Source organism: Pteropus vampyrus, unplaced genomic scaffold (genome assembly GCF_000151845.1).
Source record: "Pteropus vampyrus isolate Shadow unplaced genomic scaffold, Pvam_2.0 Scaffold215, whole genome shotgun sequence".
NCBI classification, from domain to species: domain Eukaryota; kingdom Metazoa; phylum Chordata; class Mammalia; order Chiroptera; family Pteropodidae; genus Pteropus; species Pteropus vampyrus.
The window spans coordinates 3,886,146-3,911,609 of record NW_011888996.1 but is presented as its reverse complement, the minus strand read 5'-3'; the positions used below and the strand labels follow the sequence as shown (position 1 = coordinate 3,911,609).

Genomic DNA, 25,464 nt, shown 5'->3' with positions numbered 1-25,464 from the left:
CCTTCAAACCAAAATTATTGTCAAAAGAGAAATTATGTTCAACTTAAAAATGCCTACCTTTTTAAAAATTAAGTGGAATATTTATTCATCATTGTACTGAAAATCCTAGCCAGAGCAAATAGGCAAGAAAAAGAAATAGAAAGTATTCAAATCAGAAAAGAAGTAAAATTATGTCTGTTTGCAGAGGACATGACCTTATAAGTAAAAAATCCCAAAGACATCACTCACAAACTAAGAACTAATAAACAAATTCAGCAAAGTTTCAGGCTACAAAATCCCCATGAAAAAATTAGTTGTGTTTCTACTACTAACAGTGAACAATGAAAAAAATTAACAACTCCATTTACAATAGCATCAAAAAGAATGAAACACTTAGGAATAAACTTAACCAAAGAGGTGAAAGACTTATATGCTGAAAAAAACACAAAATATTGCTAAAAGAAATTACATAATATACAAATAGATGGGAAGATGTCCCAAATTCATGGATCAGAAGACAATATTAAGATGGGGAATTACTCTTTAATGGGTACAGAGTTTCAGTTGAGGTCTACAGCCTTTCCCTGAACGTGCCCGATCTTGTCTGATCTCAGAAGCTAAGCAGGGTCGGGCTTGGTTAGTACTTGGATGGAAGACCGCCTAGGAATGCCAGGTGCTGGGGGGCGGGGGGAGAATAGCCACAGAATTTCAGTTGAGAAACATGAATAAGTTTTGGAGATGGATGATGGTTATGATTACACAACATTGTGAATGCAATCAATAAGATATAATGGTACACTTAAAAAATGGTTAAAATGGTAATTTTATGTTAGATATATTTTACCACAACAAAAAATGACATAAAAAAGTTAACTGTGACATAAAATCATACCTATATGATTTTATAGCATCTATAAATGTGTTTATTAGTTTTGATATAGATTGTGCCACTGGAGTGGGATTCGATTTTTTATTTTATCCTTAAGTTTTATTTTGTCAATGAGTAGTATAAATTAATTTTCTAGGAATATAGCAATATCAGTGTTCGAGCTTAGAATAGGATCAAGATACTTTTCTGTATTGCCTTTATATTAATTAAATTAGTGTCCAATCCTTACCATTTGTTCTCCCTCTTTTCTAAATCTTCTAAGTTAAAACTTCTTATATATCCAAAAACACAGACACTAAGAGCCTCCACTTTGGATGAGATATATGTTATACCAAAGTGCCTTTTCAGTTAGGATTATCTTGTTGATTATCATGGGAATATATGGTGACTATGAGAATTATCACACAAAATTCATAAAATTCAAAATTCACAAAATTTTCCAGAGATTAAACAAGAGGGAAGACTTCGCATCTCATTTTATGAAGACAATATCATCTTGATACCAAAATATGACAAAGATATTATGAGAAAGAAAAGGTTAAGGCTAGTATTACCCATGACTAGAGATAACAAAATCCTAAATAAAAAATTAACAAACACAAACTGGCAAGATTTCGTACAACTAAATTAGGTTTGTTCTAGAAATGCAAAATCAGCTTAATATTTGAATCAACCAATGTAATTAGCCATGTTAAAAGAATAAAGGAGAAAAAAATCAGTATATAATCATCTCAGTTGAATAAAAAAACATTAAATATCAAAGACTACATCTATTACAAAAGGGGCAAGACTCCAAAAAAAAAAAAAAAACTAAAATCTTACTGAATTAAAGAATACATAAATAGGGGGATATACCATGTTCATAGGGTATATGGACAAATTGTACATAATTAACATTTGTACTAACATGTTAAGATGGATATTAATATTATTCCTATTTTTACAGATGATGAAGTTATGGCACAGAGGTTAAGTAATATGATCATAAGTTGCAGAGAAAAAACTTAAGTTGTCTGATTGCAAGTCTTTTCCATAAATTCCATTAACTTAGAATCACGCTAAGATAAGTTAGCATAGTCTTTATTTTGTGTGAAACTTCGATTTGCTGTGCTTCAATTTTCTAGTACCTAAAATGAGGATGCTGGTCTAAATGATCTCGCCAATAATTCCTTACCATAATATAGCTATAAATTGATGGAATTAGGAGAAACATCTTTGCTAGTTTGTCGCACTGCAAAATTATTAAACCAAAGTCAGAGGAAAGTGATTCTTAGGGCTGACAAAAGAGAGAGTTTATGACAAGAAGTGGGGAAGTAGCTGATACAATTTAGCTAGTTTTCTCCAGGAGGAAAAAAATACACCTTAGAGAAAATAAATTACTAACATTCTATTTTTCTGTTTGAAAGGTTACTATAGAAACTAAACACGCTACTCTAATTTCCCCTTTTTTCCCTTTGGTACCCAAGTTCTCTGCCAAATTTTAGAAATATGTTTGAACACATTAGGGGATAATATTAAGTGTCACTCTAATTCTAGACCAATCTATGCTAGTACTAAGCAAATCACATTAAAATGACAGAAATGTGCTCTTCAAAGTCAAAACATCAGTACTGAATAAAGTTATCTTTAAAGACAGAAAGAAATCTAACTATGGATGTGAACACACAATGTAAAGATACATATATGCTATACTGCTGAAACCTACCAGATTTTGTTAACCAATGTCACCATAAAAAAAAAAAATTAATTAATTAAAAAGAAAAAAAAAAGATTCTGGATTCACTTTATTTATTCCACCCCCTAGTTTTTATACCAAATACCTCAGTTGTCAACACCTTTCAACAGGTAAAGAAAAATTAAAATAGCATTTCTAGTATTACATTAGTTTTGAAATGATTTGTCAGATAGAAGTCATATAAGATGCGTATAATTACTTCTGGGCAAATTTATTTCATTAAAAGTCAATCAACCCTTCTACATCAATGTTCACAGCAGCATTATTAATATAGCCAAAAGGTAGAAATTAACAAATCAATGGATAAACAAAATATACTATATACATACAATGAAATATTACTCAGCCATAGAAAGGAATGAAATTCTGATATATGCCACTACATGGATGAGCTTTAGAAACATTATACGAAGTGAAATAAACTAGACACAAAAAGGCAAATACTGTATGATTCCTCTAATACAAGGTACCCAAAATAGGCAAATTCATAGAGACAGAAAATACAATAGAGGTTACCAGCAACAGGGAAGAGAGAATGGGAAGGATGAAAAGTCATTATTCAACAAGTACTGAGTTTTAGTTTGAAATGATGAAAAGGTTCTAGAAAGAGACAGTGGTTATGGTCACATGACACTGTGAATATACTTAAATGCCACTGAATCGGACTTTTAAAAATGGTGAAAACGGCAAATTTTAAGTACTTGTATCTTATCACAAAAAAATCAGCAAAAAACAGTTAATCAATGGTATTGAGAACCTAATACGATATGCATAAAGCAGAGAAAGAAAAACCAAGAGTCAAAAGACCAGCTCTTAGTACTCAATGATGTTAAAGAAATTTTAATTCAAGCTACATGGCAGACTAAGCTGAAATGAACATTTTTCTTTTCCACTACAAAAGCACAGGAATTTTGGAAAAAATATTTTTAAAAAATTGTTTTAATACATGAAAGTGCTCTGTGTCTTTGCTTTAGCCTAGATCTACTCTCTACCCTTTACCACTTTCTGTGCCTGGGAGGGAAACCTATATATGAACACTATGTACCAATACTCTTGCCTTCTGGTTTCTGAAGTTGGTTTCAGCTAATGAGAAACAGTGGTAGGAAACAGAGATGAAGGATGAGAATTAAGTCAGGGAATTTATTCCCTGTTCTGATAACCTCTCCCTCTCTGCCTTTAAGCCTGTTGGTATCAACAACATTCCAGTGTTACTAGCCCCAGGTACTGTACTATCTCCTGTGGTTTCCCTCACCAGTCAACACCTTTATCCTTTTATTAAACTCTCCTAGAACTGCCCCATTTAAGAATGCTGTTGTTTTTTTTTTAATGACTAATACAATAGCCAAACTTGAAATAAATAAAGGAAAATCTCAAGGTGTCTGTAATGAAAAGGAAAAGTCAGAGAAATGAGTGGGAACTGAGTCTGTGGTGGTAAATGCAAGTGTCAAACTCAGATAAGGGTTTAGGGGTTGAGCAATAATAGCATTTTAACATTTATTTAGGCCCTGGAGATGGGGCTCAAAGCCTGATTTAAAGAGCCCTTTGCATAAAGCCTAGAGCCAAAAAGAGCTGCTTCTTCAGCAAAAGAGACAATCTATTTGAGGCTTCTCCAGACTGAAGAAGTATCATGGATACTTTCTAACTATGGCAACAAAGAGGGGAAGGAACAAGAAAGAAAATCGCCAGCCTCTCTTTCTTAGCTAAACTGCTTGTATCACCCACTAACTGAAACCAAGGGATAAGAAGTAGCTAATGGGAGTTTTAGTAAACTAGAAAAAAGAGAATTGAGGAAATGACCTAGAAAGTAAACAGAGAGCTAATGAGAGTAGAAAAGGGGGGCTGAGGGAACAAAGTGGTTCAAAGACATAGAGAGAGAAAATGAGATGGGCAACACTGGTATTTACTCAGAACTGAGGAACTGAGTAGGTGACTATGCCCTATGTAACTTATTAATGGATTTTCTAAAATCTATTAGGGGTTAAATAATGATTTCATTTCAATTTAACTTTTCATTTTCTTCTTAGCCCTGCCTGCATGAAGAACAGTCTGCCACCCTAATTAAATCATATACCACAGTAGCCCTATGCTGTTATAATACTATTTTATTATAATGAAGGGGGATATAGTTATAAAACAATTTCAATATAACAATTTTATTTAACTCATCAATACTCTGTGACTGCGGCAATAATAAAAATATTAAGAATATATTTATCAGAGAAGTACTATAAATCTGAGCTTTGTAACCAGTGTTCGGAGACACCACGGATGTCACAATTATGCTGAGACATGGATACACTCCTGGCCCTCAGAGTCTTTGGGAGAGGCCTGGGGCGACTGCAGCTTTCAATGACTTAAAGCTTTTTCTGATTACTCCATACACAAATATCATTTTCTATATATGCCAATGTCATGAGAGCAGTAGAGAAACACCACTATAACTAACCACAAAATATATACTGCATATTTAAATCTGTATGCAGATAGTTCTGTTACTTACATGATAGTGTTGCTCATAAAATGTATTCTTACAATCAAAAGATTATTAGGACATAATTATTAAGAAGAGTAAAGGGATGCTAGAGCTTTATAGGAATACAAATGTCCAAAAAGGCATGCACGCTTTTGAATGAATTAAAACAAAATATATGTAATATACTTGCCCCTATTGTTCTCCCTAGCACCATTCATTAAGCATCTTCTCCAGTGAGAGAACAAGGTTTTATTTCCATTCAGTAACACATTTAAATATATAAGCAAATTAATCAAAATTACAAAAGTATTTCTAAAAAGATCACAGTAACATAACCTACCATGTTAGAACTCAAAATAAAAGGAATGAAAATTAGAAAGGTCATTACACAAAGTTCTAGGAACAGTATAAACAAAGGGATATGTGAAATGAAAGCTTGGGCACAAATTATGAATTCTGAATGAATTAAACAACCACAGACTGAGTCACAGATGAAGCATTCATACACACAGGAGAAAACAATATTTTCTGATGTCATCATTTGCTGGCTAAATCTCAAAGAGGTAACTTTAACCTCCAATCCATACATAATTAAATATATATATAATTATTCTTCACATAAATGTTCTCTTGAGAGCAAGAAGAGAAACATGAAATATTCAATACATGAATACCTTCTTAAAGGTATAAAGTTAAGTGAGATCAAAGCCTTAACATTAATAATCATATCGTAACGGTCTTCACAAAGATTTTATGGAAAGCAAATAAGCTAACTTATTTTAAGATATGTCTCAGGGAATAAGCTTCTTGAATGATTGTGGGTTTCAAATCCATACTGGACTACTCGTAATCACTCACCTCTTGACCTGACCACACAAAGTACAAGAAAAGAGGGTACATTTTGAAAATATTTGCCACTTTCTCCCCATAACTCTGTGCTACCTTCAATGAGATGCTTTACATAGTCTTTGCTGAATATTAATAAATGAACCTGAGGCAAGATAGATAGAATAGAGACAACCCCTCCTCTCCAGGATAAGGCAGTGGAATTCTTGCTTTTTCTTTTGTTCAGCCCTCTTCCTGTTTTAGCTCCTGAAGGGAGAAATGAGCCAAAACAAGAGGCAGGATAGACAGCCTTGAGACCTCCCCTCCTGTCTAATATAAGGCACTAGACTTTTCCTTGTCTTTTGTTCAAGCCTTGTGTTAGCTCCTGCAGGTATTCATTCAACTCTCTCCTTATTTTAGCTCAGGCAAAAAGAGATAAGCAAAACAAGTGCTTTCCAGCTTAGATGCCATCTCTGGCTGAGACCTGACCTTTGGCTAATTATAGCATCATTATAACGTTATATGCACTGCAAATACTATGGCTCCCATCATGCACCTGACAGCATAACAGTTTTGGAAACACCAAATAATTAAAAGTGAAAAACCAAGCTCCCTGCCCACTAGGTGGAGACAATAAGGCTACATCAGTACTACATCTCTGGGACCAGTTCGCAAGGAAAACAAAAACCCATAATCCAGACATCCTCATGAGACTCGCTCTCTGGGTTTGCCCACACTTCTCTCTCAAGTGCATACTTTCTTTCACTTTAATAAACCTTGTGCATTCCTGTTTGATGTTGTTCGTCTTGCCCTTGAATTTTTTCTTCTGGCATGAGACAAGAACCTGGTCACCGGAACTCTGGGTCAGGGTCCTCTTTTGGACTTCCGCCCTTCGTGGAGTTCTCTGGTGTCAAATCTGTTACATTAAGATTCTTTCACTTTCAGATCTTTTTCACACAGATCAGAGTAAATCCATATCTAACACAAAACTAACAAATCCACTAGGAACATTTTCATTATTTATCTTTATAACCCAAGAAAAAACTCTCAATATTTTTAATTAATTGCAGTAATTTAAGAAACTTATTAATAAAGTCAGAATTTTTTTTCAAGTGATCAAGAAAATATTTCCTTTTATTGATCTCTCCCTTTCTTCCTCACTTTGGCTACTGGAGACACCATTCTTCAAGTCTATTATATTTATTATACACTAAAACAAAATTATTACTAATCTCGTAGTCATTTTTTAAGATCCATCTCAAATGTCACTTCCTCTACAAAATACCCACAGATCCCACAGAATGAATCTGTTGATCATTCCTCTGTAATTGCAGGGCATGTTCATCTCTATTACATCTCATATTAGCACTATCATGTGTAAGCTGCTCGCTGCACAATCCTAGACAGCACCGTTAATACTGGACTTTGTGTGAATGGCAATCCCTAGACATATGATTAACAGGTGTGATCATTCCACGTGAGCACTGTGTTTTCTGGACTTGCAGTGTTCTTTAAACATTTCTTTCCTAAAGACCACTCCTGAAATAGGTAACCATCCACATGCCAGTGAATACAGTATTTGGCAAACAAGTGTTTAATGGAACACTCTTTCTGCCACTGAACTATTTCTAAAATTTAACTTCATTGATCAGTTTCATTTGTACTATTCTTGTCTAGCAATTTATCACCTCAAACTTTGAATACTCTACCAAAGTATTTCACGAAGTATATTCTATGCAATGATAATAAGTAGACTATGGCAAAAGTGTCTTTGGTTAAATAAGTTTGGAAACTACTGCATTCAATAAAGGTATATCGTTTTCTTCAGTGCAGGAACTTTTGTATTCTATCAACATTAGGAATCTCCAAGAAAGAATTCACTGCTTTCACCCTAGAAGAGATATGCCCCACTGACTTTGTAAGGACACACTTCTAGATTCTCTACCTATACCTCACTTGGGGGTGCTGGAGTAATCCCATTACTTGGATCATTGTGTTTCTTAAGATTTGGAATGAACAGGGATAAAGAATTTACTTGTGCAGGGGTCAAATAGATTTACCACGTGTTAAAGCCTCAAAGCAAGTAAAAAAAAATGCCCTTTTAACTGAGTTTGTTTGCCTTTACTCATTTGTAAGAAAAAAAGAAGTTAACATCCCTTTATTTGAGTCTTTTTCCCATTCTGTCTTTTGCCAATGCAAAAACAAAAACATAATTTCTACCACTATCTATTACAGTATTCCTTAGAGCTAAAATTTCAGCCCTCTTGCAGGTGTTTTGGAAATGTATTAGGGTGTTTTTGGTTGACTCAATGACTGGGTGTCACTACTCAACTTAAGGGTTAGGAGTTAGAAAATCAAAAAGTCCTATGATAAATAGGACAGTTCTGAAAAATGAAGACTATCTCACAGACACTTACGTAGGTGAAAATGCTGTTTATAATATTTGGGCATAAAACTGAACCTGTTTTAAACCTAAACATAGTTTTTGGCATTTCTGTATGACTTTATTATATACTAAGAGTCCCAGAAATGCAGTGGTTGAAACAAAAGACCAAACTCTGCTTTGTCTGAAACTTTACAAAGTGCCACTATTTCAGAATATCATGCCACCAACAATACCACTTGTGTTATTTAATATAATCTGCACAAGTCTATCTGTATCAGTCACATTCACAGTAATTATATGTACCTGGCTACTTCATTATGTCTTCTAATGTAGGCATGCCTGAGTATTTATATATTAAAATATTACTGTACTTTAGTTTCATTTTATCCTCTATATTTTATTTAAAATATTACATATTTTTGAAATTACATGTATATGTGGGTTATATTATTTTTATTTTCACTTCAGGATACTAAAGGAAGCATTATAAAATATTTGCTTTCAAAAAAGGGCACTGGCATGTTGGGTTATGTTAGGGTGTTAAAAATGAAAAGAACAGCTTTTATAATCAGAAAGAAGAAAAGGACTTTAAGTCTGACAGGGCTGAAACCACTAATATAAAGATAACAATAATACCCTGATTCAAAAACAATGCAGAGGCAGAGAAGGTAGGGAAAAGGGCAGCATGAGCCTCTTTTTCACTCAGTTTCTAAGTTTCCACACTTTTGATGAAACATACCTTTACTGTGTCTCACTTCTTACCATTTCAGAGAACCCCCACTGTCCTGAACTACTGAAAGTGATTAAAACACTTAGACATAAAAAGAAGAGTAAATATACAGCTACTGCTACCACAACTCCTCAGGAGCCTTATGAATCTGCAGCTTCCACAGAGGTGAGATCATCTTCACTCTCAATCCCAATATGGAACTCTGTGGTACGTATCACCCTTCACTTGGTAACAGAATTTTTCAGAAACACTTACCTCAGTAGTAGTTCCAATGTCAGCAGATGGGCTGCATGTGCTGGTATCTGGAGGAGCTGTGCCTACACTACTTCTAACTGGAGAACTAGGAACAGGCCCTGCCATGGTCTCTGGACAGGCTGAAGGACTGAGGTTGCCTCTCTTTTGAATTTTATTCCAGACTTTATTCATGATATCAGTTAACTCATATAAGAGCTGCACCTGAGCAGAAGGAAAAAAAAAGGAAAACAAGTCTTTTAATTTCTAGTCATAATGGACTAAAATACTAAATGTGAGAAAATTAAAACAAGTCCAGGGAACAAGTATAAACAAGTATAAAACAAAAATCAATGTATCACTGATCATGATATTACATGACCATCTATAATCTACAATATATAATTATAAATTATCATGAATACTTTATGGCACTACGATTCTGATGAAAGATACAGAGAACAAATTCATGTAAAAATTTACAATTAAGCATTTTATGATAATTTGATTATAAAAAGATCTAATGAATTTATTCACATGTGAAATTTGCCATGTATTAACAATTTTATAGCAATTAATTAAGCATTTTTATAGGAAAATAATACTATTGTTACAATAATGTTAATATAACAGGTTATTATGGGACAGTAGATTTCTTTTAATACATGAATAGAACAAACTCAAAGAAATGCTTCTTAAACTGAGGTCAGAATCAAAATTAGAAATCAAATATATAAATGCAATTATTTAGTGATATGTAAAATTACCATTTTTATTTGTGAATGATTTCCACATTTAAATTGTTTCTCTAAGGAATTTATTTGAAATTGGATTTCTTACCCAGCAAAATAAAGTGAAAAAAAAATGATATAACAGAATAGTAAAAGGAAAATATTATATATGAGACTTCTATAAAGAACATAAACCGTCCAACCTACTATTCCCCTCGGATTTGTCATTCCAATATTCAAAGAAAAAATGTTTAACTTGCACATTGTTTGATTAAGTTCTAAGATATTTACACAAGATTTCATAAATAAGCATTAATCATGGAATTTGTATGACAACACGGTGCCATATACTGTATAAAACAAGCCCAGGGAAAAAAATGCAAACACAATATATAAGCAAATCCACAGATGGATACCATATTCTGCTTGCCGTTAAAAAAAAAAAAAAAAAGCAAAATTCTCATATTTATAAAAAGTTTCAGCCCCAGGACACATCCAGATGATAAAGCTGGCTTCTTATGTGGGCAGAACAGATGCATAAAAATACTGTTGTCAATCCTTATTTGATATAAAACAGTACTGGGTTACAGTTTTATCCTGCTTTTTGTGTGATGAGGTTTCGAATCTAAGGTTATAGCTCTTTTTGTTAAAAAAAAATAGTAATAAACTAATGGCTAGAGATTTTATCATAAAACCTTAGAAAACTTTTAGTTCAAATTCTTTTGTCATTCATAATCATAAGTTCTCTCTAAAAAGAAACAATTTTTTGCAAATCAAATTTTTAAAAGCAATTATTTTACTTTTTCTTAAACAGAACTGACAAATGAAAGCATAAAGCAATGAAAATAGGTTCTATATACTTCTAAGGTCATAAGGTTTATTTACTTATGGATTGATGCTGCTTTATTGTCATTCTTTCTGATTTTCTTTAAGCTGTTACCATTAAATAATTGTATATAAATGTCACCAAGTGCACTGTGTATTTAACGTGCCAAGCAAACACTGACAAAGTTTAAATGTTTTTTTTATTTTTTAAAGAAGAGAGTTGCTGTCAGAAAATTCAGACTGTTTCCAAATTAAGAGGTTTAAAAAAATAAGGCAAAAAATTTGAAGGCAATAAATGTTCAACTATTACTCTTTTAAATGTACTGAAAACTATGCTAATTAAAGCCACAATGAGCTACCACTACCCACCTATTAAAATGTCTAAAATTAAAAAGCCTAACCATACCAAGGACTGGCAAAGAGGCAGAGCAACTGAAACTTTCATTTGCTATTGATGGGAATGCAAATTTTAGAATACTGTTTGGCAGTTTCTGAAAAAGACATTATAATATGACTCAGCCATTTCACTCATTTCTCCAAGAAAATAAAAGTCTATGTCTACACAAAGACCTGGATACAAATGTTCATAGCAGTTTTATTTTTTCAGTCTAAAACTGAAAAAAGTTATTTCAAATGTTCATCAATAAGTGGATGAACTTTGTAGTATATCCATATAACAGAATGATATCCAGCGATTAAAAAACAAAACAAAACTATGTATTCATGCCAAAACATGGATTAATCCAAAATAATTATGCTGACTAAAATCAACGGGGGGGGGCGGGGGTAGGGAAGGAAGGGAGAGGGAACAAATAGACAGACTACAACTGTGATTCCATTTATATAGAATCTTAGCAAATGAAAAATACTCTATAATGACAGAAGCAGTGGTTGCCTTGGAATGGGCAGAGACTGAAAAGGAGGACTGACTACAAAAGAGCACAAAGAAACTTCTCAGCATGGTGGATGTACACATTATCTTGATTATAGGGATAGTTGCATGGGTGTACATATGTCAAACTATTAAATTAGATAAGTTAAACATCACAGTTTATTATATTTAAGTATATGCCAATAAAAATTTTTTAAATCTCTAAAAATGAGCACTATGTAAGGCAGCTTTATATGGGTTATGTATGAAAGTAACTGAACATCAATAATATCTTGAGTATCAAATATTGAATAAATATCAAAATGTAATATTTTGTTTAAAAATTAATTTCCTATACATTTTCTCACTTAGTCTATGATAAATCAGAAATAAGACTTAAGAGACTTGGACTAGAGAGGCTAAGAAAAGCCTGAAGGAGTTACATTCCTGTAGGGCATACAAGATTTAGGTGGGTGCAAAAAGCCATTCTAGTCATAAGAATAGCAAGAGCAAAAGCCAAGAGATCAAAGTATGATGTAGGGGCTATGAAAAGTCCTAATCAGTTATGGAGAAAGGACTTTTCTCATAGCGTATGAGTACACAGTCTGATAGAAGAGTTGTCATTAAGGTAGAGAAAAAGAAGAAAAACCATGGATACACAACATCAACGGAAACCAAAGCAGAATGGAATTTCAATAAGCAATTACTGATTTGTTTTGAACAGTGCAGAGTTCTAAGTGGAAACTAATTTAGATTCATTTCGCATGTGGATTGTTATTAATCATTAAAACTCAGCTTCACAAAAAAGGTTTTTGCCAAAAAAACATCCCTTTTCATTCAGAGCATTACACTTACTCATTATACTTACCTTTATCTAATTTTGTTTAAAAGATAATAATGAAAATCAGGGGCTCAGAGAAATTAAAAAAGAGTGGATTTAGACTAATCCAGTTTTGTCTAAATTCAATGCTTATGTTATTAGACAGTAATGCCAAATTCCACTGTCTTAGTGAAAACAAAAACTATGCAATAAAACTATGAATAAATGTATAGGAAAAGGAGCATAAGACCCATTTTTGCTCTAGTTCCACATTTAAAACACCAGAATGCAAAGGTAGTTTTTTTCCTGGAAATGCCTTATAGAAAGACAAAATATATCAATTCGTTTGCTAAGGGAAAATTGAAATTTTATTATATTAAAGAGAGGATTCTGCAAGCTCATTTAATTTTGGATATATATACAATGGAATGAACACAACTTTTAATATCTAAAAGAATAGTGTCTAAAGACATTAAGGGAATCAGGTAACTTTGGTAAACCGACTAAGATGAAGGAAAGGGTTAATGGATATCATTGCCCTTCCATTAATATTCAGAAAAAAAAAATACTCTGAATATTCAACCAGGTTAAATATTTATAGTGTCTAAGGCCCTCGAATGGCAATGAGTTCTAGGAACATAAATAGTACTTTAGGTCTCTATAGTTAATATTGAAACCTGAAACAATGTCTGATATGACAAGGAATTTTCTCTGGGCCTGCCCTACATATAGAGCTGGCACTATATTTTAATGTATACAAACTACTTGAGGCTTCTATATCTGAGCAATAATGAAACAAATTAATTAATGTACAAGGGTCAACACTTATGATATCACTCTAATGGATAAAGTGGTACGTATTTAAGTAGGAATGATTTCCCTAAAAAGGAATCAGGAAGCTTATGTACTGATTATAATCAAAAGTCCACAGAGTTTCTGATAATATATGCAAAGGCTATTGTTGGGTATTTATACTGTTCTGGGAAAAGGCTCATAGCTTTTATCATATTCTCAAAGAAGTCCGTGGCATAAAAAAAAGACAAGAAGTACAGTTCTTCACAAAAACATAAAAACAAAAACAGATGGATTAGCAATCACTCTAGAGAAAGAGGTTTATTTTGAATCACTAATCTCAAAATAAAAAATAAAAACAGTACAAGAAATTTTAGGATTGTATATGCATGTGGATGTTGGTATTTTAGGGGCCCACGATACTTTTTTTATAAGGTAGGACACCCAGAAAATAAAGAGAGACATATATGTATGATTTCACTAAGAAAGATTAAACATTTTTGGCATAAAATATCATAAAGTTTAAAGGCGAATAACTACATTACAGATACAGGGTTTGTATTTATAGAGTATAAGGAAAGCTCTTCAAATTGCTAAGAATTTTAAAAGAAAAATTGGGTAAATGATATGAATTATCAATTCATAAAACGGCAAATTCACTGGCCAATAAACATTAAAAAACTGCTCAACCTTATTAGTAATCAGGAAAACACAAATTAATATAAACAACATGAATTGTCAAGTCACAAAAAAGCAAACACAATGGCCAAAAAACATTTGAAAAGATGCTCAAAATCTGGTTTCATTTCCCTTCAGCATGAAGGACTTCCTTTAGCATTTCTTGTAGTGCAGTTCTACTGGTGATAGATTCTTTTATGTGAAAATGTATTTAATCTTCATTCATAAATGTTATATATTTTCATTTAGAATTCTACATTCAGACTTTTTAAATTTTTCACAATTAAAGATGTTACTCTTTATAGTTTCCTATGAGAAGTAAACTAAAAATCAAATCTTGGTTCTCTTGCATGTAATGCGTCATTTTTCTCATGATATTTTCAAGATTTGCTTTTTATCTGTGGCTTTCAACACTTGGATTATGTGTGTAGGCATGGACTTTTTCGTGTGTTTATCTTATTCATCTTTGTTTCCTTCATTCCTGGCTTATATGTAGTACTCGATAACTACTTGCTGAATTCACTTGGTAAAAAAAAAAAAAAAGTCAAGTCATCCTTTGTAATTCTGACAGAATCCAGAGGAGAGTCTTGGAAGCATATGCTAAAGCAACCACTCACAAGAAAGAGGTTTATTTGGAGTCTCACGCTTTATCATTAAAATTTGGGTTAATAGGCACACAAAGATGTAAAAGAGTATTAACTCCCTATCAAATCTTCGAGTACACTCTGATTCTTCAAAGTGCTATTATGTTTTGTGGCTTCGTAGTCTTTCAAGAATAGGGCTACATTCCAACAGGGATATTCAAACAAATTTATGAAGAGGTTCTCATGTTTTACACCAGAATCAATCTAAACTAACAAAATGGCATTCATTTAGCATTTCAGAATTTACAAAATATTTTCATAAGTATCTCATTTAAACTTCTCAACAATCTTGTACTCGACTTTGGCTATCATAGCTGGTAACAATTTAATAGAAGTTGGTTTATGAGGACTTAGCAAGATGATAAAGGGGAATTAAGTGAATATTCAAGAATTATTACATTTTAAGTGAAAAGAGGTTCTCAGGGCATGAGGTTCATTCAGCTCTGGTTTAATTCTCAAAAAAATAAAAGGGCCTTTGGCACTTGGGGAGCAGCAGCAAGGAGGCCCTGGGAATGAGGTGATGGGAAGAAGGGACAAAAGGAGGGAGCAGACCTAACAAGAAAATACCAGGCCTAACATAAGCTTTATCTATGTGATACCTTTGCTTAGAACTGGTTTATATTTAAACAACAAAACCTGAGCTTTGTTCCAAACAAGGTGGATATCTAAAGTAGATATCCCAAAGCTCTACTTTAGAGCCACAGTATTACATTTAATACGATTACATACAAATCACAATACTAATATTTCAAAGTAAAAGAAAACATTTTTAAAGAATAGTAACAGTAGAGTTCCAGGCTAAAACAATAATGTAACAGAATTTATTTTTAGCTGGGATGGCTATGGATAACCAGAATATGTGGAATAGAACAATTCTCCCAAGGCTATAATGAACTTTCAAAGTCCCTAAAACATAAGATCTCTGGGAGACAACTCCAAGTAGCAGTTAGTGTTGATCATATAGTGATTGAGATTCTATTAAATATAAACTGTAAATAAAATTTTTGTTTCTATTATCTCCAAAAGTTTCTTCAGATCCCTCTTTAATCCATCCTTCTTATCGCTCTCTCCTTCACGCTCCCAGCCCTGCCTGCAGACAACAAGAAACCTCCTTTCTGTCACAATGCAATAGTTTGCATATTCTAACATTTTACATAAATGGAATTATATAGTAAGTACTCTTTTGAGTCTGGCTTCCTTCACTTAGCATAAAGATTAAGATATTATCCATGATGTTGCATTCTATCAAGAAGTCCGTCTTTTTATGGCTGAGTAGTATTACATTGTAGGGATAGGCCATAATTTGTTCAATTATTTATCTACTGATAAACTTTTGGGGTGTGCTCAGTTTTTGGCTACAAAAATAAAGCTGCTAAATACATATATTTTTGTTTCTCTGAGGAAATATTAGGGAGGAATGGCTGAGTTGTATGGTAGGTATACGTAGTCCTTTTGCAAAAATTTTCAAGTTCTTTCCGAAGTTGTTATATTTACATTCCTACCAACAGTATACAGAGTTCTAGTTGGTTCACAATACTGTCTTTCTTTATTTTAGCCAATCTAACAGGTATGTAATGGTATGTCTTCACGTTTTTTGTTTTTCCCTAATGAGTAATGATGTTGATCATCCTTTCATGTGCTTATTAACAAGTCAAATACCTTATGTGGTGAATGTTCAAGTCTTTTCCCCATTATTTGTCTTCAAGTTATTTTATTTATTGTTCGTCTTCATGTTATGGAGTAGAAATGATTCTTTAAATATTCTGGACAACAGTTTGATAAATGTGTTGCAAATTGTTTCTGTAAGTGTCTACTTTCCGCTACCTTAATACGTCTTTCAAAGATAAAATATTTTTAAACTTGATTATGTTCAATATCTTTGAGTCTTCTGTATCTAAACATGTATATCTTTCCAGGTAGGTGTTCTTTAAGTTCTCTCAGCAATCCTTTGTGATTGTCAGAATAGAGATCTTGGACATCTTTTGCTATATTCATTTATGTTTCTTGTCACCAATGTAAATATGATTGATTACGTTCCATTTTCCAATTATCTGCTGCTAGTATATAAAAATATAATTGACTTTTATACATTAATCATGTCTCCTTGTAACAATGATAAATTTGTTTATTAGTTATAGCAGCAGTTTCTTAGTTTCCTTTGGAATTTTCCATAAAATATTTTATATGCAAATAGCAACAGTTGTACTTCTTTCCTCATCTCTTTTTGCCTAGTATTTCTTTTGCTTGGTTTATTACAATGGCTAAGATGTCCAGTATGAATAGACAGGTGGTGAAAGCAGTCGTTCTGGACTTTTCCCTGATCTTAATGGGAAACAATTCAGTATTTTACCATTTAGTACTATATATGCTTTCTCATACATGTCCTTTATCAATCTGAAAACATTCTCTAGTACTTGAAATTTTATGAGAGTTTTTATCACGAATGGGTATTAAATTTTGTCAAGTGTTTTACCTGCATCTAAGGAGAATATCAAATGAGTTTTCTCCACTGTTTTATTAATATGGTGGATTGCATTGAATGACTTTCAAATACTGAACCAAACTTGCATTTCTAAGATAAATCCTACTTGGTCAGTACGTACTATCTTTTTTATATATTATCAATTTGCTAATATTTGGTTAAGAATCTTTGCATTTACTTTGCATGAAGCATATTGATTTCTAATTCCATCTTTTATAAAGTCTTTTTCAAGACTTGGTAATACGGTTAAGCTGGCTTCAAAAAACAAATTAGGTAGAAATCCTTCATTCTCTATTCCTAAGAAAAAAAAAATTGTTAAACATTTCTATTATTTTTTAACTTATTTGACAGAATTCACCCATCTGGGCCTGAAGTTTTCTTTATGAGAACATTTTTGATATCACATCCAATTTCTTTAAAAGTCATATAGGGGTATTCAGATTTTCTACTTCTTGTATTATTTGTGCACAGTTCTTTTTCAATAAAAATTTTCATTTCGTCTAAATTGTTACGACTATTAGCATAGAGTTGTTCATTATTCTCTTATTATGCTTTTAATGTCTGTAGGCTCTGTAGTAATGACCTTTCCCTTCGTTCCTGATACTGGTGATTTGTATTCGCTCTTTTTACTGATCCAGTCATCTCTGTTCTTCATTATTTTCTTCCTTTTACTTACTTTGGGTTTACCTTGTTCTTTTCTTAGCTTCCTAAGTAGAATCTTAAAGGGAATCTTTCTTCCTAATATAAATATTTAAAGTTATGTTTCCCTCAAAACACTGCTTTAGTTGTATCCAATTTTTTATTGCCATTAAACCAAAATATTTCCTAATTTCCAAGTGGTTTTGTATTTGATTTATAAATTATTTAGAAGCATGCTGTTTAATGTTCATAGAATTTATTTTTGATTTCTAATATAATTTGACAGTGGTTTGATGATATAGTTTATTAATTTTGATCTAAAACAATGAAAATATGTACACCGGAAAAAATGTGCATTCCATAGTTGTTGGATATAGTGTTCTGTAAATGTCAATTAGATCAAGGTGAGCTCATAGTATTTTTTGTATTTTCTATATCTCCAATTATTTATTTATTTTTCTAGTTTTATCAATTGCTGAGAAAGGTGGTATAAAAATTCCCTACTACAACCATGGTATTATCTATTTTTTTCATATCTTCTATATCTTCACCTATTTTTCACCTAGTTGTTTTATAATCACTGAAAGAAATGGCATAAAAATTTCCTACTATGATTGAATAGAATCATCTATTTTTTTCCTTAATTCCCTTTTTATGTCTCTCTTTATCTCCGATAATAATTTTCTTTATGTCTATTTTATCTGATATCAAATAAACAAGTCAAGTCTTCTTATGCTGTTTGTGTGGCATTTTTTCCCTATGCATTTACTTGTATTGTTTCTTTAAATTTCAAGTGTTTCTGTTTTAGGCAATATATAGTAGACAGTCTTGCTTTTTTCCCCACTCTATAAATCTTGGCCTTTTAATTGAGGTAGTTGGGCCAGGGGTCAGCAAATTTTTTTCTGTAAAGGGTCAGAGTAGATATTATAGGCTTTGTGAGCCATACTGTTTCCTGTTGCTGCTACCTAATTCTGCAGTTGTAGCATGATGGCAACCTCAGATAATTTGCAAAAAAATGGGTGTTCCCAAATGTGGCCTGCAGGCCTTAGTTTGCCGACTCCTGGTATAAACACTCCTAGTTAAGATCATTAACATTTAATGTGTTCATTGATAAAGCTGGCTCAGCTCCTTTTGTTTTATTTATTTATTTTTTCTGTTTCTATCCTCTGGTTTTTGTAACTGTTACCATTTTTTGACTTCTTTAGATTATGTGAATATTTTTTAGCATTTTAATTAATCTATTGGCTTTTGGTTTTATCTGTATTTTTCTATATTTGTAGTAGTCATTCTAGGAGACTATAATACATATAAAACTTTCACAGTCTACTTATGGAGTTTATATTGTACCACTTCTCATGATATTTAGAAATCTGGCAACCATACAGGTTCCTTTGGTGCATCTCCCACTAACCTTAATGATTCAGTTGTCTTCTATATTACATCTACAAACAGTAAAAATCCCAGCATACATTATATATTTTGGTTTCCACTTATATATTTAAAATTTTTTAAATATATATTTACGAAGCTATCTATTGGGATTCTTTTATTTTTGAAGACCCAGGTTTTTATCCGGTATCATTCTCCTTTACCCTAAAGAACTTCCTTCAGCATTCCTTGTAGAGCTGCTGGTGACAAATTCTTAGTTTATCTTCATCTTCAGTGTCTTTTATTTCATTTTGATTTCTGTGGGATAGCTTCACTTGCTTGAGCTTTGTTGTTGTTGTTGTTGTTGTTGCTGTTGTTGTTGTTGTTGTTACCACTTTAAAGATATTGTTCCAATGTCTTCTGTCCTCTGTAGTTTTTAATGAGAAATCCGTATTCATTTAAATTATTGTAAATCTAGACATAACGTTTTTTTTGTAACTGCTTTCAAGATTTCTTAAAAATTTATCTTTGTGTTTCAGGATTTTAATCATAGTGTGTCTGAGCATGTTTTTCTTTGACTTTATTCTCAAAGGTAAACATGCTTAGAATTGGGTGAACTTCATGAATATGTAAAAGTCTATTTTTGCAAATTTGGGAATTTGAGAAGTTTTCTGCAATTATTGTTCATTTTTCGTCTGCTCCAATCTTTCTCCTTACTTTCTGGAACTCTAATTACACATATAGTAGAACATTTTGTCCCACAGCCACTGAAGCTCTGGCTTTTCTTCTTATACCTTTTTTCTCTCTCTTTTTCAAATTCAATAATTTCCATTTCTCCACTGAAAATTCTTACTTTTTTTCATTTAATGTGCCTACCTTTACACCTCATGAAAAATCTGGTAATAGCTGCTTTAAAGTTACTTTTGCAATTCAATTATTTTAAAACAAATTGAGGACATTGGTTTATGTTTTTAGTTTTGCTTTTTCACCCAGAGTATATATAAATTATCAGTGAATGTTCACTGAGGTGAGGTGGGCTTTTTCCACCTTTTCCTTTTAAATAACTTCTATAATAAAGGATTAAAAGAAGGTGAATCTGTCTCTCTACAATCTGTTGTAGAGCTGCCATCATAAACTGGGTAGCTTAAAACAACAGAAATTTATTGTTTCATGGTTCTAGAGGTTAGCATCCCTAATCGAGGTATCAACAGACTAACTTGAGACTGAGTAGAATCCTTCATTCCCTCTCTTCCGTGCTTTTAGTGATAGCCAGCAACACCTGTACTCTTTGGCTTGCAGCTGGATTACTCCAGTCTCTGCCTCCATCTTCACATGGCCCTCTCCCCATATGTCTTCATATTGATTTTCCTCTGTGTGTGTCTACATCCTAATTTCCCTTTTTTATAAGGAAACTAATCACAATGGATTAGGGCTTACCCTAATGACCTCATTTTAACTTGATTACCTCTATAATGACCCTATTACCAGATAAAGGGAGAAATACTGGGAGTTAGGAACTCAGCATATCTTTTGAGAAGGATACAATTCAACCCGTAACAGTTTCCCTTCCTCCTGGAAATGTTTTTCAGCAACCATCAGCAATAGTATTCAGAGAATAATCTGTGAAAGGGTAGGTCATTTCATAATTATTCTCTTCTATACCACTGTGGGTCATAATAGAATGGCAAATGGCTATAAATTGGAATAATGATATTGTTCAAATTTTAATTTCTTATGATAGTGTTTATTTAACACAACTGCCTTATTATAATTCTAACTATATGCATTTTGATAATAAGACCATCACCAATATATAGCAAGTCCAATCTTGACAACATGCACAAAAATATATGTAAATTAAACCAAACTGTATAATATAAAGTGTGGGGAGAGAGGTAGGGAGAAGAAGAGAAAGAAGGAGGGTGATATCAGTAAGGCGGCTCTATATAATAGAGTGTCATATCTGAACCCATTTAAAAACAAACAAACAAAAAAAAACCACTTCAAAAATTGGCTTGCAACCACTAATTCTGCGATAAACACATCGATTTATCAATATTGATCTGTCAGATCCATTAATATTATAAAAAAATTATTTTAAAAATAAAATTTCAGTTAGAATTTAACACTGATAAGCTATGTAGAAAATATACTATGAACTGCTTGAGGTCAAAGAAACAAGTATTAGATTGTATGCAATCTAATACAAACCAGGTGATCCAAATTAATATTAAACTGTAAAACCATTGAATACAACATGTTTGGCCTATACCATCTGAAATGTTATGGGATTAACAAAATGCCCTTTTAAAATAGTAAAGAGTGCTTTAAAAAAATTTATATGTTGAGCAAAAGAAGTCCTGAGTGATAATCTGATTAAAAATTATATTTGATCACTTCAACAGACTCTTCTGGTCTGATGGTAAAGCAGCTCATTAGTGTTTAAAAACCTTACATCTGCAACTGATTTCATTCCATCAGCCAAAAGATGCATTTATGCTGCCACCATTACATTTTCAGAAGAGTTTCAATTACAAAACTTGAGAGAGCTTCAAAGCAATTCTTAATCTAACCATTCTGATCTTGATGGCCTTGTTAAAAATAATTTAGGACACTTAATAGAAGACAAACTCGGCAACAAAATGGACAGCAATTGTTCTTAAATCACATTATTTTAAATTTCCTTTCATAAATCAAATGTACCAACCTGGGGGTTCGAGCATTTTATCTCAAGTGACTCTAGGTCAACATGGAGGCAGACAACAAATGAATGTCTCGTATCAGGTCCTGCAGCAAGTAGTTTTTGAGATGTAACGGCTAGAGTAGAGGTACAACCCATAGGTTCCACTAGGCAAAGTGTCACTTGCTTTCCAAAAAGGGTATATATGCTAAAATGATGCAAGCTGACAGTCCAAGGAAAAGCATCACCTGATAAAGGGGACAAAAGAAAGTAGGGAAGAACATATACAAAAATGTAGTTAACTGTCATTAGATAGTAAGTTGTATATTGTCTAAATTTGAAATACAAAATATTTAATGCATCATTAAAAGAAAATGTAGTGTCCCAGAGACTGATGTGCTACATAATTTGCATGCTACATAAAATTTACCCTTTTAAATGGTTTATATTTGCATTTTTATTAACATACTACCATATCAAAAAAATTATGTACACTATAAAATATACAAAAATAGAAATTAAGGATATGAGATAAAAATATAAATACAAGTTCTAACTTCCTCTTCCTTCTCCCTAGTACAACTGCTGGGAATGTATGCACTATGCATTAGAGACCACAGAGAATGTGTTAAATTAGAAAACTGCAATAATCTTTGCATGGACTGAAGGTGATCACAGATCTGGCTCTGGAAATAGACAGGAAAAGAATAAACAGTCTCCTATGGTCTGTTGCAACACCGGAACCAGAATCATGCAAGTGCTTAATTAAAATACAGAATCCTGATTTCTACTTTAGACCTACTTAATCTGAATCTCTGGTAGTAAGATCCAAGATACATTTCAGTATCTTCCCTTGGTAATTCTCAGGTACAATATGTTATTATTACATAAAATACATTGAACAAAAATATAAGCATTCATAAAGTTCAGGATTAAGAGCAAAATTCCTTTCCCTCTTTTACACTATTTTCATTTACTAATTTGACAGAGATTAATTCACTAACATAAATTTGTGAGATAAAACCATCTTATGTTTTTATTGTGGCTACAGAAAAAGCACTTTACGAAATAATTTTTAAAAGTATACTCAAATTAGAATATTTATAAACATTTATTACTGGGATGACAATTTGATGGAAAACATGTTCCTATAACTTGTATTTTTGACTCTACTTCTATTAGCACTTGTCAGTATCGACTGCATAGTATAGACTTCTTTATAAGTAAGTAGCTTATTTGAAAACAAAAGGAAAATACTTATTTACTTTTTAATTAGAAAGGTACTAGTATTTCCTTAAAGATAATTCAGAAAATATAATATATAAAGGAGAAAAATCAAAACCAGTCATAATCCACCGTCCACTTGGTCACTCCCAATAACAGGCACTGTTAACATTGTTATATTTCCCTAAAGTCTTTTATTTTCCCTATAAGTGTTGAACATGCCCACGCATAATTAGAACCAGGATCATACTATACTTTTAGTTTCACAATATCTTTCAGTGACAAAAAATAATAATACTAAGTGAATTATTAAGTGGATTGTACTATAAATATATATTTTAAATAAATCTAAATAGGCATTTGAATCATAAATGGTGATACTCAGTGGATGCTATGAGGTAGATCCTCTTAATTTTAAACATGCAAAATATCTTGACCAAATACAATTAATAAAATTAAAATTGAGAACTGTGAAATTTGAGACTTGGATAATAAATAAACCTAGCTACATAGTAAACCACAATAATGTGCCTGGAGACCATGAAAACTGCATAATAACAAATGGTCAGCACCATAGTACTCTATTTTGTACTAAACTTTAAATCATCTGTAACCAATTCTAGAATTATTTTAAAACCTATACAAAGTTTCACGCTATTTACAAAATAAAGGCTTTGCCAAATTTGTCTTAAAATATTCTGAAATGATTTGAGGTTACATATTTTAAAACTGGTAGCGAGCTACATATAGTTTTTCAAATTTCATGTTATCCAAGAAATGCTAAACGGTGGTTATGTTAGATGAGGAGCACCACAACTAAATTCGTTAAATTAAAAAAATTCCAAATGACATTGGTACTGTCTCAAATACATGTCTGCTTCCATTTTGGAATCAGACCAATAAATAGAATTTCGGTACATCATATTCTAAGTCTTTAAAAGAATCTTTTAAGGTAATACTTTATGTCCATTTACTTAACATGGAGATTGTTTTCTAAAGAGTATGCTCTACCTAGAAGATGAGGTCTTAACATGTGATGACAAAAATTCCCACAATTAAACACTATGAAAAAAATTACCAATACAACACATCATTAACCATACAGGTATTCCTTTTACAAATACATGCACAAAGTAAAAACAAAATAAAAACACCTTATCTATTTATAACACAAGACTCCCTAAAATATGCTTAGACATCCATGACTGAGCAGAACCATGTACTAATCTGACACCTTCAAGAGTAGCATTTTTACTTTAATTGGAAAGTTCTACTACTACAACATGGGTCTTTTGTTTTAGAGAAAGTACTTATGGCTGGAAGAATTCAGAAATTTTCAAAAAAAAAATTGTCTAAAGAGCAAGAAAAAATAAAAACAAAACAAGAAAACTGAGAATTCCATTTGTGTACAAATTATATTATTATCAACAGAGAAAAAGAATACGAATAAGTTAATTCTCTAAATATAACCAAACATTGATGTAACTTAGATAAAATAATGTAAGAGAGAAAATGACAGAGATTTGAGATAAAAGGAATAAAGTCATTGAGACTATGTGCTACATGTGACAATAATAGGTGAGAGATTCAATAGATAATATTAACATATAACTGGGTTTTAGAAAAACATGTAGTGTGGATTTCCTTACACTGTATCACATGTTGCTGATTTTTCACCAGAAGCAGATGCAGATGCAGAAGACAAATGTTGGTCAATACTGGAGATACTCTACTGAGTTTTCTTTGCTTTTACAGCCTTAATCATTAAATCTTTAGAAACAAATAAAAAGGTACCTTCACCTTCCTTCCTAATTTTTTCCCCTATGTTTTACAATCCAGTATGACTCAGGGAGGTTTTCATTTCAAATATGGAATAGTGTAATCAGAAATATTTTACTACCTATTATAAGACAGATACACCGTATTCCACAAATACAAATGAGCCAAAATTGCTGACAGTGTTTCCCCAAATCACTTAACATTAAATTGATTTAAATACAGTTAAGAAGAAGAGTTCTCTAATTTTAAGTGATACTAATTAAGTAATGGGTATTTTCAAGGAATGAAGGCATTGCAAATGATATAAAGTGTAATTAATTTTCCTAGTAGAGAACAGCTGAAATGCCTAGAGGAGAGGAAAATAAAACTGAGCAACCCATAGTTTTATTTGCTCTGTAACCAAAATTCTACATTTGGAACAAAATACCATTTGTATTGGGTAATGTGAAACATACTGCATTTATAAAATATAATAATCAGAAGAAAAATAATGAATAATTGATTTCAAATTTGTGAGATATCTTCTCTACATTAAGTAATCTGAGTATTCACTGCTAAAGCCACTATTCACTTCTGAAAGTTATTACTGGTTTAATCATAACTTAATCATCAAAATTTCACTATTCAATAAATATAACTACTGGTTTTTAAGATTCTCTAAAACTTATGATTTCCATTATAAA

The 25,464-nt window shown here is 32.1% G+C and overlaps 1 protein-coding gene across 6 annotated transcripts in view; it reads right to left on the bottom strand.

Annotated features, from left to right (window-relative positions):
• Positions 1-25,464, bottom strand: part of LOC105300614 (vacuolar protein sorting-associated protein 13B-like) — a 361,156-nt gene that overhangs the window by 11,478 nt on the left and 324,214 nt on the right. For all 6 annotated transcript variants that reach the window (XM_023538219.1, XM_023538222.1, XM_023538221.1 and 3 more), the window contains 2 exons: positions 21,806-22,026; positions 9,273-9,473 (listed from right to left, as the gene is read on the bottom strand). In XM_023538219.1, the coding sequence (XP_023393987.1) occupies positions 9,273-9,473; positions 21,806-22,026 (422 nt within the window). The remainder of the gene's footprint in view (positions 1-9,272; positions 9,474-21,805; positions 22,027-25,464) is intronic.